General features: G+C 44.2%; 1 protein-coding gene and 1 long non-coding RNA gene across 4 annotated transcripts; one reads left to right on the top strand and one right to left on the bottom strand.

Moving 5' to 3' along the window:
• Window positions 1–201: 201 nt before the first annotated feature.
• LOC27207903 lies at window positions 202–1,402 on the bottom strand. 2 transcript variants are annotated; one of them, XR_001600624.3, is made up of 3 exons: window positions 1,082–1,402; window positions 766–1,006; window positions 202–691 (listed from the first exon to the last, which is right to left on the bottom strand). It is a non-coding gene; the product is annotated as an uncharacterized LOC27207903 (long non-coding RNA). The 2 variants fall into 2 exon arrangements; XR_005544756.2 differs by having other exon boundaries at window positions 203–691; window positions 795–1,006; window positions 1,082–1,395.
• Window positions 1,403–10,197: 8,795 nt separating this feature from the next.
• Window positions 10,198–15,021, top strand: LOC6730924 (tubulin polyglutamylase TTLL4). 2 transcript variants are annotated; one of them, XM_016179520.2, is made up of 8 exons: window positions 10,198–10,355; window positions 11,104–11,735; window positions 12,039–12,498; window positions 12,558–12,929; window positions 12,994–13,180; window positions 13,243–13,413; window positions 13,482–14,490; window positions 14,573–15,021. In XM_016179520.2, exons 2-8 carry the CDS (start codon window positions 11,130–11,132, stop codon window positions 14,726–14,728), a joined length of 2,961 nt encoding a protein of 986 aa, XP_016023373.1. In that variant the 5' UTR covers window positions 10,198–10,355; window positions 11,104–11,129; the 3' UTR covers window positions 14,729–15,021. The 2 variants fall into 2 exon arrangements, with proteins under 2 accessions (XP_016023373.1, XP_016023372.1); XM_016179519.3 differs by lacking the exon at window positions 10,198–10,355 and adding an exon at window positions 10,887–10,907.
• Window positions 15,022–15,055: the final 34 nt, after the last annotated feature.

Consider the following 15,055-nt stretch of genomic DNA (forward strand, 5'->3'; position numbering starts at 1 on the left):
ATCTCTTTTTTAGCCACATGTTGTTGCAGCTTTAATAAAGACATCAGCCGCGCATAATTATGGATTTGTACTACACTGACAAAGAAAATGTGGAGCGATTTTTTAATAACCTTTATAAACCTCACAGATACTTAATACCATTTCATGGGAAAATATAATCATTAGATATTATTCCATATTATTGGTCAGTATGGGTCACATTCATTTCTCTCTCTGTAGTTTCCGACTCCTTTTTCTTTGGCCTCACAAATGCCATTCGTTCTGCTTCGTTTTTCAACTCGTAGCTGTCTTTCTGGCCGTAAGTCGTAGATTGGCATTATTGTCATGGCCAACAACGCGGCAATCTTCTTCTCTCGGCCATATCTTAATTCTATTGGCCCGGCTGGGCTTACTCTTTATTTTTTTCCAGCACATGCAAATGAGCTCAATTAAATTGATATCAAAATGTTTTCCATTTATTTTTGTTTAGTTTTTATATAGGGTTTAGTTCGTTTTTGGCTACTGCGTGACTCTGTCTGGGCGTGAGTTGCAGTTAGTGAAAAGCTTTTAAAAACGTATTAAAACGTATGGCTGTTTGCTGTTACAGTTAGGGAAAATAAAGCATTTGGATAAGCGCTGCAGAGATTTTCCAGCTGGGGTATTATGCTTGATTTTATGGGTCCAAGATGATATTCTAAGGAATCGCCAGTTCCTGAAAGTAAATTTAAGTCAATAAATTGGATTTCTTTCTCAGAACTTTACAATTTAATTTAATATTTCATATACCAGCTACATTTTGTTTGCTGTGCATTCACAATAATCCTTTCGGAACCGTTGACAATCCCCAAAACGACAAAGCTGTCACAAATGGCAAGCCAATCAAGCTCTAATCCCACATCTAATGGCAACGTAAACAGCAACACCTCCTCAGATAAAGATCGTCCGATCGAGGGTGTATATACGGATACCTATATACCTTTAAATTACCCGTGGGGCAGGGACACAATTTGTGCAACGATGTTGAAACCTATTCAAATTAACAAATGTGTTTTAATCTCCGACAACAAATTTGAATTGTATTTTGGTGGAATTTCGTCTTCACCTCCGTCAGTTTGATCACCCGCTGCTAGGGGACAGGTAGTGTGTACTGTACAGGGATCCCTCCTGCGAGTGCGACTGCCACTGCCGTTGTTTTTGCTGGCATTGTTGGAACAGGTCGATCGATCTATGACAGATGAGATCATGTTGACTTGCCACAAAAAGGCGCACAGTCAGTCGTCGCAGTTGGACTGAAAGTGCTCTGGCTCTCGAGTCCTGTTGCTTTCGATGATGTATCGTTTTCGGTACCGGCTGCCACACAACTCAAGCTCCAACCCATGATCGTTGGTACACTGAGAAAAAGTGGCATCTCTCCCAAAAAACTTAATTATAATAAGCTTCAAACATATACACATATATGCAAAATGATCAGTAAGATGGCGGATTATTGCGAAAACTAAACCAGAAATGGGTATATTAGCAACTAGAATTTCTCACTGTGCATTTGTGGACCCCGGTTCGTTTGTTGGCATTACCATTACCATCACCATTACCATTTGGCTTCACGCTACACCGTCGTCATCTCGTGGGCAAATTCATATGCGAAGTGACATTTATGCCATGCTCTACACATTCCAGGCGATATGATTTGACTGCCTTCATGCGAAAACCTTTTCGTGGCTCTTTTTCTGGGTTTCCTCGTTTTCATTTTTTTTCTGATTTGGTTTTTGTGTGAGAGTTAAGTTGAGTGGACTCCCTTCCTGATGAGGATGATCGCCACTCCCCCCGCCCCTTTGCCAAACTCCTAAGCCTCTTCATTTCTGGCTGACAAAGGACGCTTATTATTGGCGATTTGTGTTTTATTTGTTGACAGTTTAGTTTTTGGCCTATGAATTGTTTGACATAATCCTACTGTTTGTGAAGCGAATGTGCACTGAAAGAAATAATAAGATCTCAAATGGGAAATATGGCTACATAATGATAATGAAATATATACATATGCATATTGGTTTAATGTTTGATTTCTTTATAGAGCTAAAAATAGAAAAGTGTGTTTTCCTCAGTGTACATGTAATTTGCATGTGTGCAAATTCTCTGGCCAGGATTATCACACACACACACACACTAGCAAACAAATGCAAGGATACTGACGGATATACAGATGTACAAATTGGGTGCAAAGTGTGGGCATTCCTTGTGCCATTTAGTAGGACAAGCCCTCTCCATTGTTGCTTCCGCAGTAGCTGCAGTTTTTACAACAGCACCCAGGACGTCTCCAGCTGACAGAGGTTCCTTTTTGAGATATCCTACCTATTCTACCCTCGCTGCCAACTCCATTTGACTCTACGTTTTGGCTGCAATTGTGGGCCAGTTTCGTGTCTTCTTGTTTTGGCCAAACCGTGTTGACAGCCTGCAGGCCTGGTGATCAGATCCTGCAATCAATCATCGGTCAGCAGGATTCCTTGTAACTGGAATGACTTTGTATGGTACCCATGGGGAATTTGGCATCCAGCTATTGCTGATACTCCGCCAGGCGGGGGGCTCGTGGCTAAATGGATAAAGTCATCCGGTAACCGCATTCGGCGCAATCAATTGTTTGGGCTACCGGCCACTCACTCATCCAATTCCACAGAGATCGGCACGCTTTTCCCGAACAAAGGATACAAGATCCTAACGGTCAGCAGCTGTCGATGACGCTGCTTGCAACTCGTGTCATATTCCGTTGAAATGGAAGCAACTCCATCTAAAGATACAATTTAAATGCCAGAAAAAGATCCAATTGATTTTTCAATATTATTCAAATAATCTGTTTTTTGATTTAGATAAACGATGGGTTTTTCTACCGAATTTCCCCGCCTCGCAGCCCGTGAGTAATTACAATTCAATGTGGAAAAACAACTGACTTCAACCAGAACTCCCGCTTTTGTGAAATAAAATGAACAACTCATATGTGAGACGCGAGAAGCCGCTTTGATCACAACAACAATGCTTGCCACAACAAAACAACTTCTTTGGCTTTGTTGCTGGCCCAAAAGAAAAATATGTTTGTGGAGAGAAGAAACCCCAAGAAAGAAAGAAAGAAATCCATCTTCATGGCTGCTTTGACGCTGATCACAGATACAAAACGCGCACCACTACCACTTCAATGCATATACATATCTCGCGGATCCACAATGGAAACCCAGAGTTGCGTGGAGAATCATTTCGTATTGACGCTACTACTTGAATCTGAATCACGATTTGTAAACAAATACAACCAACCAAGATCGGGAAAAACAACGCAAGTGCGCGTAATGGTAATGGTATGCAGTACGGTGGGAGAAATTAGGATAAATTTGGATTAGAATCAAAGATACTTTTATCGATGTATCTGAAAGCAAAGGAGCTAACCATTGGAAAACAGTTTTGACATCTAAACATGAAGTCAAATATTTAGAATCTTAGCTATGCTTTCTTATAGTTCTAAAAATGCATCTTTATATACCAAAAAATGTATCTTTACATACCAAATAAATGTATCTTTATATACCAAATGTATCTTTACATACCAAATGAATGTATCTTTATATACCAAATGCCATTCCCCATACATTTTCTTCAACTCCAATCCCACTGTAACCATGGCTATGTGGCTCCCAAGTGCTCTGGCCCAAACAATTCAATAATACAATAACAACAATCATAATAATAACACAAAAACACACGGCAACACTCGCGCATTACAACAACCAAAAGCGCAACAACCCGCACACCCTCTGCACCCCCGCCAAGTGGACCATCATTCCATCATACCCCATCTTATAAACATACATCATAACGCGCCGACCGATTTCGAAGAGCACTGACGACTGACGAACGACGAACGACCTTATTCCACTCACAATCAGTCAAAATTGAAAATTTATTGAATAACCGGCGAGGGAAAAAGTTTAAATATCACGAGTCCGTGTATGTTTGTGGCTGTGTTAAGATCAACAAAGGATTTCTTACCAAAATAGCTCGTGTCAAAAGACTTTGATCCATTAATCAATATGCCGCTGCCTCAGCGACGCAGCCACCGAAGGTTTTATTTTCTCTTTGGCTGCCTGGAACTTCATCTTGTGCTGTTTGTTGTAAGGTGCACTGTAAGAAATAAAGTTAAGTTGTTATTAAGATTTCAAAATCTAGCCAAGATCCTCAGCCTACTCAGATCTAGATCGAAGCATTCTCAGATTGCAAATGAATCTGCTCTCATTTGCCTCTTTCCACTGAAATTGTATGAAGATTGATATCGTTTTCTTCTCGAAATTAAGAAAGCTTCTTCTCATGAGCTTGCTTTGAAGTATTTTTTCCAGTGAGCGATGAGATGATGATGATGGGAGGACGTCCCCCCGGCTCCCAGGTTCCATAATATCGGAGTTCTCCATCTCGAAGATCTGAGATTCCAGCACCGTACAAAAGAGGCAACCACAGCTGGACCGCGTTTTGTGCCCAGTCAAGATCATGATGAGGCTGTTATTTGGGTCCGCAGATGATGTGGCACAGTGAAAAGAGGGAGGCGCACCGCCCCCCGTGTTCGTTTTCAGTTTTCAGTTTTTATTGTCTTCCGTAATGCCCCGACGAGCATGTGACATGTGTAAGTGATAGCGTTAATGCCGCTTTTAAGTAGTAATTATGTCTTCAATTGGGCATTGAACACGGCGTAGCGAGCTTTGTTATGGCCCAAAACGAAAGAGTTGGTCATCTAGTGGTAGGAAGGGGGTTCAGTTAGCGCGTGTTTCCCAGGTGGGGGGTACGACCAGCAACCAAATAATGGAAAGCGTTAAGCGTTTGTAATTTGGGCAGGCAGTTAATGGCTTGTAGGTAAGTCAGCTATTTCCAAATAATAGCAGTTGGCCTAAGTTTCTGGCCGTTTCATTTACCAATCACTCTACCAATCGCTGATCCTCGCCACATGGTTAACCCAATACCCAATGCCTCGTCGGAAACTTTTCCTACTCAAATCCAATTCCACGTAGAGACACTCTATACCGGCGCTTAGTGGAGCTCGACCAATTTCCGACCCGGTCGCTTTTGTCAAAACATCTCCGGCTTCAGTCGGTCGTGTGAAGCAGTAATTGCCCCCTAATCTCCAGCTTGGCAGAATCCCCCAAGTTCCACCACTCGCAGTTGGCAATTGCGGAATGGCGGCTTTGTTTTAGCTTTGCAGCGGGAGTAAATTAAAGAGGTCTGCTCGCCTTTATTGTTGTCATAATTATTGTTTAGTGGCGCATCCTTGTTGTCCTTGCAGCCGGATGGGTATACCGATGCCCCCACCACGTCGCTGTGCCCCAAAGCCAAGGTACAAATGTACTACATAAATCGCGCGCACAAACGAATGGCTGGGGATTAAGGAGCAAAGATATCGAATTACACACCTGACGACGGACCAGAAAATCTGAAAAGAACAAAATCAAAAAATAAAAAAAAATAAAACTTAAAAAAAGGCGAAAAATAAGGGGGAGCCAGACAAAAGCTAAGCCAGCGTATTTTATGTGAACTTTCTTCTTCGGGAGTTCCTCCGAGTTCGATTCCCATTCTGGAACTGGCTGCAGTGCATCCTCGTCCTCTGCAGCCTCCACTGCATACTTTATGGGCATTAAAAATTCAAGTGGCAGCAATTTTTCGTTGCCAACTTCAAATGAAAGCCGCAGAAATCAGGCTCGCTCTTGGCATCTCCGCGGACTTGGCTCCTTCGCATCCATAATCCCCCGCGCGGCCGCGGATCCTCCTACTGCCAATTTAATGTGTCGGCGTGTTTATCGGCTAATGAAGTTGACAACACGCGGATTAGCGCATTTAGTTGGCCAACTGTTGGCAACTGCCAGGCAAACTGCTGGCCGGCAGAGTGCTGCTGCAAAGGAAGCAAAATGAGAGAGGAACCCGTCTGGGCAGCACACTGAAAACATTCAGGAGTGACTTCTTGAGTTACAACTAAATGCTGCATGTTTCTTTATCATCATATCACACAAGTAACCCAATATAATTTAATCTTATTTATATTCTTAGTTTTTATAAACAATAAATTCATTTACATCCCTTTTTTTGGCTGTGTAAAATTGCTATTTCAACTTTATAACGATAACGATGAATATTATTTTTATGCACAAATTGCAAACCGAATTCAGTTTTCCCACTTTTCAGTTAGCGGTAGATTCAGGATTCTGGCCATCCAAGCCACTTGGTAATTTGTTGCTATTGGCCAGGTTGTGACATTGCGAGTTATACGATGTGATAAGAAAATGAATATTTTAGCCATCTACAGTTCAATTAGGCATTCGTAAGTCCCTCCTTATCGGCCACTTCAATTTGGCCAAGTTTAGAACTCGCTTTCGCATCACCATCAACTCCTGGTTGTGACTATTCCATGGTCAACTAATTATGTTTCTGATAACTTTTGAATGAGTAGTGATCTGTGGTGTGTTAAGTTCTCTGACATAGATTTTATAAGTGGCGGAAAATCGTAAAACTTGGCAGAGCTTTCTAGAAAAGTGAACTAATAAAAACAGTAGTGAAGTCATGAAAACCATAAAATTGTGCATAAGTTAAATGTACTTTTTAGTCAAAGTGAATAAGTATTAACAAAAATTCCTTCTGTCATATTGCTTTTTACTCTAACAATATTTTCAAGAAAACTGCAAACTTTTTGTCAATTTGGCGGTAAATATTTATGATAATTATAGACATTCGCTGGCAGGAAAATAAAATCATTTCATGGCATTTAAATGCTGGCTTTGCTTTAGACGAACGGAAATCGAATCGAAACTTGTGTACAAACATGCGACAATGAAAGCCAACATTGTGGAAAACAAATCGAATGCATATGGATGGCCTATAATTACAGCTTTCCTTCTTCCTGTTTGCCCCACCGACAGGATGAGTGTCCATGCGTTGAAGAAGCTACCCCACTTTATAATTCATGGCTTCCCAACCTCAAATTAAACACAAATTGCGCGGGAACCGAACAAACGGCTGGTGGAAACATGGGGTTGGGTCCTGGAGCAACTGGCAGGTCCTTTTTTTTGGGGGGAGAGGGGTATGTGTGCGGGCGTGCAGGACTATGTAATTTGAGCAAAGTTTTCAAAATTGTTAAGTGCCCAATTGTGCGTGTGAATGTGTGTGTAATAGAGCGTCACCAAGTCGCGAAGGACGAGCCAGAAGCCAGGCACACCTGTTCCAGTTCGCATTGTCCTGGACAAAAAGGATGGGTCGTGGGAGTGAGGGTGTCCTCGTCTCAGGTGCTTTGGCTTGTTGAATAATTTGTGCAACGAAGCGTTCAAATCACAGCCAGGATTACAAGGGTCGTCCTGGCAGCCACTTCCTTTGGTCATACAAACATTTAAATGTTGCATTTCTGGCTTTGATTACAAATATATATTACACAATCCCACGGAATATTCTATCTCAAACCGGCTGAGTGGCAAATTAATTCTGTTCTATAACTCAACACACAATGCTGTCAAAATATTGAAGTTTTTCGGTTCCCTTTTGCTAAGTTATCAGCCTCAAACGAGAAAAAAAGAGAAGAATCCGCAGAAGACGGCGAAATGTCAGAGAAGCGTCGGCAAAATTTGCATCTTCTTCAACGGGGGGCTTTCTGATTTTTTTTTTTTGCAGAAGCCAAAGGTTGTCGCTGATGGGCAGACTGAAATGAAATGCCATATAGACAATAAATTTTCCACTTTATTTTCGCCGCTGAGCGGGCTTTATGGCATTTTTATTGCGAATGGGTGAAAACAAAATAAGCAGTAAAATTAATCGTCGACTTAGCTGGCGATTAACAGAAATATCAAAGACGGCATCCATTTTGGCTGCCCACAGTTGAAAACTAAAAATCGAAATGCCAGTGGAAACTTTTCAGAGTACGAGAAATGGTTTTCAAACTAGGATGGTGACTGGGTTGAAATGGGCAGGTCCAATTAGTTGAAGCCAAAGTGGTTCGATAAAGAGAGCGCCATAAAAATTGGTTAACAATTATGCTAATTGGGAAAACTAAATAGATTTTAACAAATATATGCTGAAAAATGGAACCAAAAGCAAAAAAGAGAGTGTGAAGGAAGATTTACACTGGCGAACTTTAATTGAAATGGATCTTTACACATCTTTTCAAATCAAATCAGCTGGGATTAAACTCCATTATCTGAGGGCCACTCCCCACTTTTTCCCGTGGAAAAGTGATCTGGGAAACCCTTTTGGCAGGATCATTTTTGGCAGGATTAGATGGCGCAACCATATGTGCCATACGCTATTCAGCGAGGAATCGTCTCGATTTCTGCGATTTCTTCTCGGCACACACACCTTTTCGGGCTGGGGGTGTGTGTAAATTGAGCTCTAATCACGGCGAGCCGATCGCAAATCCTTTTCAAGCCATCTCATGTTTACCAAAAGGTGCCGAAAGCAAACATCTAGTGAAAGGATTAGGGTCCCCAAAGCACACACATGCCTCGCCGTTCCCAAAATTAGTTGGATTGAAATCCTGCGGATCCTCTATTCTCGCATTGTGTGCATTGTGCAGCGGCAAATTAATTGCATTTACTTCGGAAACACGAGACTTTTTCTTTTCGCCAGCGAGCGGGGGCGATGATGTAACCCAAAACTTGAGCAGCCGGCACCGCCTTGATTAAATAATTAATAATATTTTATAAACAAGCGGCGTACTTATCGCACAACAGAAATATGTGGGCAAATTTTGGTGATTTGCGAGCTGAAGTTAGAAACACAAATTAGCAAATATATATAATTTTTCCCACATCATATTTTTGCTTAAATAGATAATCTTGCCTAATCTGCCGATTTGCACAAAGTATTTATTTTCTTTCCGTGTAAGCTACTTTGGAAATGGCCCACACAAGTGCATTTGGGCCATATCTGCGATCTGATCGGGCCATCGAAAGTGCCACTGTATCGAGTCCTGGCAACGAAGACCCACCAATGACAAAACACAGGGCCAAAACAACAAACACGTTAATGTCCCGAGATGTAGATAAGTTCATCAGCGGCGCAGTGCAGACATTCAATCCATTGTGTATGTACACTGGTCGAAAAAGAATCATTTTCTTAACAACAAAAATATTAAGAAAATAAATAACGATTCTCTGTTTAATTTTAAGCCAATCTTATGAACCGAGCCAACAAATAATTATAGGTAGTAAGTATTTAATAACATTCTGCTCCTTTTCCTGCTACTACTTTTTCGCAGTGCAGTCTCCGTTTCCTTCGCTTGTCTTCTGACCACTGGGTGTTGACGTCTTGTAGGCGGTAACGATGATGGCGATGAAGTCGCCTCGAGGGCCGTTTAAAGGCCGCCACAACTTATCGACGGTTTCGTATCTTGTGGATGCGCTCCTCGTTGTGTGTGTGTTTCTTCCCCATTTGCCGCAGGATCTGCGATAAATCACTTTGTACTGCTGCGCAGCCATCAAAATCAATAAGGGCCGCTCGCTCGCCGGCAAAGGAGGTGTATATGAACTGAAACGTTGATGGCTTCATCATTGGCCAACTGCGGCATTTGATCACAGCATTCGTTCCGCTCATGTAGGTCTCCTTCTTTGTTCGATTTTAGTTCGTTCGTAATTTAGGTAGAGCGACCGCCGCCACCAGATGCCTGATTTATGTCAAACTGTTTGATGGCCAGTTAATCGCCAGGAGCCGCGCACGAACTTCTTAACTTGATTTTATCGCCTACTAATCATTATTATTAATTAATCACTCGCAATTATTCATTTTTAGGCAGCTTTATTTATGTTGTGGGATACTAAATTCATAGGTTTATAGTATGTAATTACCTTAATAGCTGACTATTATTATAGAGATTATCCTGTGGAATTTTATGTGTTTATTTATGCATCCATATTATAACAAACTTTGAAACTGACATTCTCAGGGAAATATTTTGTTGTATTTCATAAGATTTAAATAAATAAATAATATATGAAATTCCTGGATATTAACAGCTTTTAAACGGAAACAGAATTTACTGGCCAAATCCCATTGTTGCAATAACACATTGTATTTCATTTTATTCAAATTGCGCGCCAAAAAAAGCGTTGCCACCAGATAAGATATATCGATATTTACAAACTGCGACCTGTGACTGGTCACGTTGCAAATATTCTTTCAAAAATTATCGATTGGTATCGAGACCAGGCTCGTAAATTTTTCCCATCCCTGCTTGAAACACAAACAAAAATTCCAAGTGGGACATGTATATATAGATTAATTTTCAAATCGAGTACTCGAGTCGATAGATGTCTTATAGTTCTCGGTTTGTTTGTGTAATTAAACTAAATTTGTTGTGCGTATGTAAAAAAAATATTACGGTAAGTCTGCACACACACACGCGCGCAAAGCCGCTGTTACCCACACACACACTCACCAACACAAGTGCAGCAAAAGCCGGCTGTCGGAAACAACAACAATAACGATAACGATATCGCGATGTTCGCGCCAATTGAAATTTTGAATATTGCAGTGCGTGTTGCATTGAAGGCGAAAGTCTTGTTTATTTTTGTCTGCTCCTCTTTTTTTGGCACGCATCTCGTTGCTATTGATCGATTTGCAATCGATGAACGAAGTGTGCCCCGCATTCTGTATTTTTTTCGCTCTCTTTTTTTGTTTTTCTATTTTCCTTGGATGATCTTGGCTGTGCCATGAGTTTTCGAAAATAGCCATCCATTGACACGCCGCCGCGCACACAAACACCGCCCGAGTGGTGAAGTAATAACCTGAACCACCGTCAATTAAAATAAAGACAAAATCAGCCACCTTGAACCCATTCGAAAACCCACTTTTCAAATTCGACCAGCACGAGACCGAAATAGTTCTCCCTATTTTTGGGGAATTCGGAGCAGGTGCAGTCAACAGCATTGCAGGTGTTCACCAACTTGAATCTAAAGAAGAAACACAGTGCTTTAAACCAAGCAATTTATACAAAATATAATAATATTTATAATACAAATGGCAGTACCTAAAAAAAGTGAAAATTGAAACATTTCGAATTAATTATTCCAACCGACATATATTCAAAAAAATAAATCCCCTTTTTAAACCTGTTTTAATCACTTGCAGTTATCCAAATTATCTGTGAACTCAATATGGCTCAGATGACCGAGAAGAGGACAACGTCGACCCGATCTGGTACTGCCGCCAAGGAGAACCACAGCCTGTCGGGACGGCAGAACCACCACAATCAGGGACACCAGCGCAGCGGCAAGGGCATCGAGATACTCGACTTCCACGAGTCGTGGCTGGAGGAGGTGGAGCTGTACAAGGACAAGATGGTCATGAGCAAGAGGCTGGCCCACCACAATCACGTGCCCGCCTCATCGCACCACCTGCAGCCGCACCTGGCCGCCCCGAATCGAAATCAGGGCAGGATCGTCCAGTCCAGCACCCCGCAGCATCGCAGCTCAGCCGGCGGAGGATCCGCGGCTGGAGCCACAGCATCCGATTCCGTCTCGGCTCGCTTCTCGCCGCCTGGTCAAAAGCAAAGATCACCGCCCTCGCCGCGCAAACGGCTGACGCCGGAGAAGGTGGCCAACCTTGGAGGAGGAGGCGGTGGCTCCAAGGCAGGTGCGCAGCGCATCATCATCCGTGGATCCCCGGCCAACAGCTCCACACCCAAGGTAGCCACCACGCCCTCAAATGCTCCCGTCGTGGCCAACAGTGTGCTCCAATCGGAGCCGTACAAGAAAGTCCAGGTGAGCGCGACTCCGAACTATTTGTTTGTATATTTGTAACCATCGGGGGAAATCACTTTCTGTATCTTTATTTTTTTAGTGTTGCCTCTTTGAAAGTAATAGAATTGTTGTACCTTTTAATTAATTTAACATCTCTATGCTTAATAATACGATTTGCATTATCATACATTAAAATTTGTTGATCTTACTCCGTTTATATATCCCCACTAACGAGCATGTCTGAATAATTACCTATGTCGCTTCCGTCCCTTCCCTTCCATGTTGTGTGTTTCCGTTTCCGCATCCGCTCCACTAACCGATCAGATGCTATTGAAGCGCGCAAGGGAGGAGGCGTTCGCCAAGCACACGGCGGGCAACTCAGCCGGGAATGGCAACGGACCCAAGCGCTCCCCCCACAGTCCGCCCATCCAGGCCAAGGTACCGCCGTCGAACATGTCCTGCCCAAGCACCCAGACGCTTAAGCCGTCGCCGCCCAGCAAGATCGTGGTGAACTCGTTCCACGGCAGCAGCATGCTGAGCACGCAGCAGCAGGAGGAGAAGAGCAGACTCCTCACCCAAAACGGGCTGACCAAGTCGGCGGCCACCGCTTTGGAAACGAGTCTGTACGCCTCGCTGTACGCCAATGCGCCGCAGAACAGCCAGCCGCAGTTCCATAGCCCGCGGATATCCGGAGGAGATCACGTCGCGTCCTATGTGGGCGTCTCCCTGAACAAGGGAGCCGGACACGATAACGACCGAAAGCACGAAGACGATCCGTGCGCAGGCAAGAAAATATAAATGATTTATTCAAGGGCAATCTTCTAATCTTCATTACATTTGCAGCCATCGACGACATTAACTACTACGACGATTCAGACTCGGAGGAGGAGTATGTGGGCACGCCTTTCTTTCTGGAGGAGGACAACACGGAAACGCGCCAGAGCAAGCACACTCGCCTGCTGCCGCAAAAGACGCCATCGAAGGAATCTGTGCGCACCACGGACTCGGAGGCGTCTGTCTATTTCCGTCCGGAGGCCATACTCTCGCCCAGTCTCTTCCCGCACGTTCCGCCGTACCTGAACTTCACGTCCCACGCGGACAAGGGTCCTCCAATGCCGGCGGCATTGCATCGCGTGCTCAAATGGAAACTCAGTCCCGTGATGCCCAAGATTGTCAAGCGGGTGGTGCTCAATTCGGGCTTCCGCATCATCAAGAGTGGGTCATCAAATGATTACTGTGGTAAAAAACCCAATTTAATTATTTCAAAACTTTGTTGCAGACACCACCGACTGGATGGCCGTGTGGGAGAAGCACATGAAGAGCCCCGGCTTCAGGACCATTCGATCGCACCAGAAGTACAACCACATACCCGGATCGTTCCGCATCGGTAGAAAAGACACCATGTGGCGCAGCATCTACAACAATATGAAGAAGTTCGGCAAGAAGGAGTTTGGCTTTATGCAAAAGTGAGCATTGCGAAAATGTATCTTTGAATTTCTATTATCTTTTTGAATATTCTCTTTAACAGATCCTACATTATGCCAGACGATCTGGAGAGCCTGCGCCAGGTGTGGCCCAAAAACGCCTCGAAGCTGACGAAGTGGATTGTTAAGCCGCCGGCGAGTGCCCGTGGAACGGGCATACGCATTGTGAACAAGTGGAGCCAATTTCCCAAAGATCGCCCCTTGGTGGTTCAGAAGTGGGTGCACCATACTTCTTCTTCGTTAAGAATCTTTCCTAACCCTAACCCACTTCCATCCCTTTCAGATACATTGAACGTCCGCTGTTGATCAACGACAATAAGTTCGATATGCGTCTGTATGTGGTACTGACCTCGATCAACCCACTCCGCATCTATATGTACAAGGATGGACTGGCGCGTTTCGCGTCCGTTAAGTACAGCTCGGAGCTGAGCAATCTGGACGAGCGCTGCATGCACCTGACCAACTACAGCATCAACAAGTTCTCGCAGAATTACGCGAAGAACGAGGACTTCAATGCCTGCCAGGGCCACAAGTGGACACTGCAATCGCTGTGGTCCTGCCTGGAGAACCGTGGCGTGAACACTAAGCGCCTGTGGGCCACGCTGCGGAATCTGGTCATCAAGGGCATCGTGAGCGGGGAATCGGGATTGAATCGCATGTACCGCCAGAATGTGAACTTTCGCTACAATTGCTTTGAGTTGTTTGGCTTCGATGTGCTGCTGGATGAGAATCTAGTGCCCTGGCTGCTGGAGATCAATATATCGCCGTCGTTGCATTCGGAATTGCCACTGGATCTGCATGTGAAGGGTCCGCTTATTCAGGCCGTGCTGAATACGGCTCTGTATCAGGTGCCGCCTAAGCTGAACGAACGCCAGCAGGCGGACATCCTGGAGGAGCTTAATCTGACCGGTCCGTTGTGCCATGACAAACGCATCTTCACCACCTGCCTGACTGCAGAGGAGGTCCGCAAGCACAACCAGTACACCAACCGGAGCATCGAATTCCGGGAGGAGTACGTGGATACCATACTGGACAATCTACTGCCGGACGACGTGCGTTGCCTGATCGTCGCCGAGGACGAGCTGGCCAGGTGTCAGCCGCTGGAACGGATCTTCCCCACCTCCGGCACCCATGTATATCTGCGCTATGTCGAGAATGCCCGGTACTACAATCGCCTGCTGGACGCCTGGGAGACGAAGTACGCCAAGAACAGGGAATTGGGCATTGCCTTGCTGTCGCGCTATTGCCGGGACAAATACCATTTGCAGGTGTCGGACGCCGCTATGGAAAAGGTGAACGATGAATTCAATTCAATTGAATTCCCCCTTCCGTACCGCTTCTGTAGTCCGTTTTCAAGTCATATTTCTTATCTAGGAACCAAATGTTGCACTTACCGAGATCGATATGCTGCACGTGCGCAAGGATGAGGTCTTGGACGGTGCCACCACGCTGGCCATACTAAAGCCCGTCGTCCAGGAGGGCTGCGAGGTGGTGCCGATTCCGGATGCCTGCATCGAGATCAAGTCCTGAAATCGAACCGAACTATCAGCACTATCACCATTGCTTCTTCCATTGCCATTGCCATTTCCATTCCCGTTTCCGTTCGCAGCACACAGCTGCGCCAGCATCCCGTGCAGATGTGCTCCGGAATTGTCTCCACTCAGTAAATTCACTTAACTTCGATCGTCTTTATGCTCACGCGGCTTGGTGGCAATAGCCTGTTTTGGCATCCAGCTAGAAATTGGATCACACGTCATTTCAGTAAAGAACAAACACCACGGGGTGTTCAAAAAATATGAAAATATATATTTTAATTAAATTTAGTTATTATTTTTTATTGCTTATGCGAACAGTATC

The sequence above is a fragment of the Drosophila simulans genome, chromosome 2L, assembly GCF_016746395.2.
Source record: "Drosophila simulans strain w501 chromosome 2L, Prin_Dsim_3.1, whole genome shotgun sequence".
Taxonomy (NCBI): Eukaryota; Metazoa; Arthropoda; class Insecta; order Diptera; family Drosophilidae; genus Drosophila; species Drosophila simulans.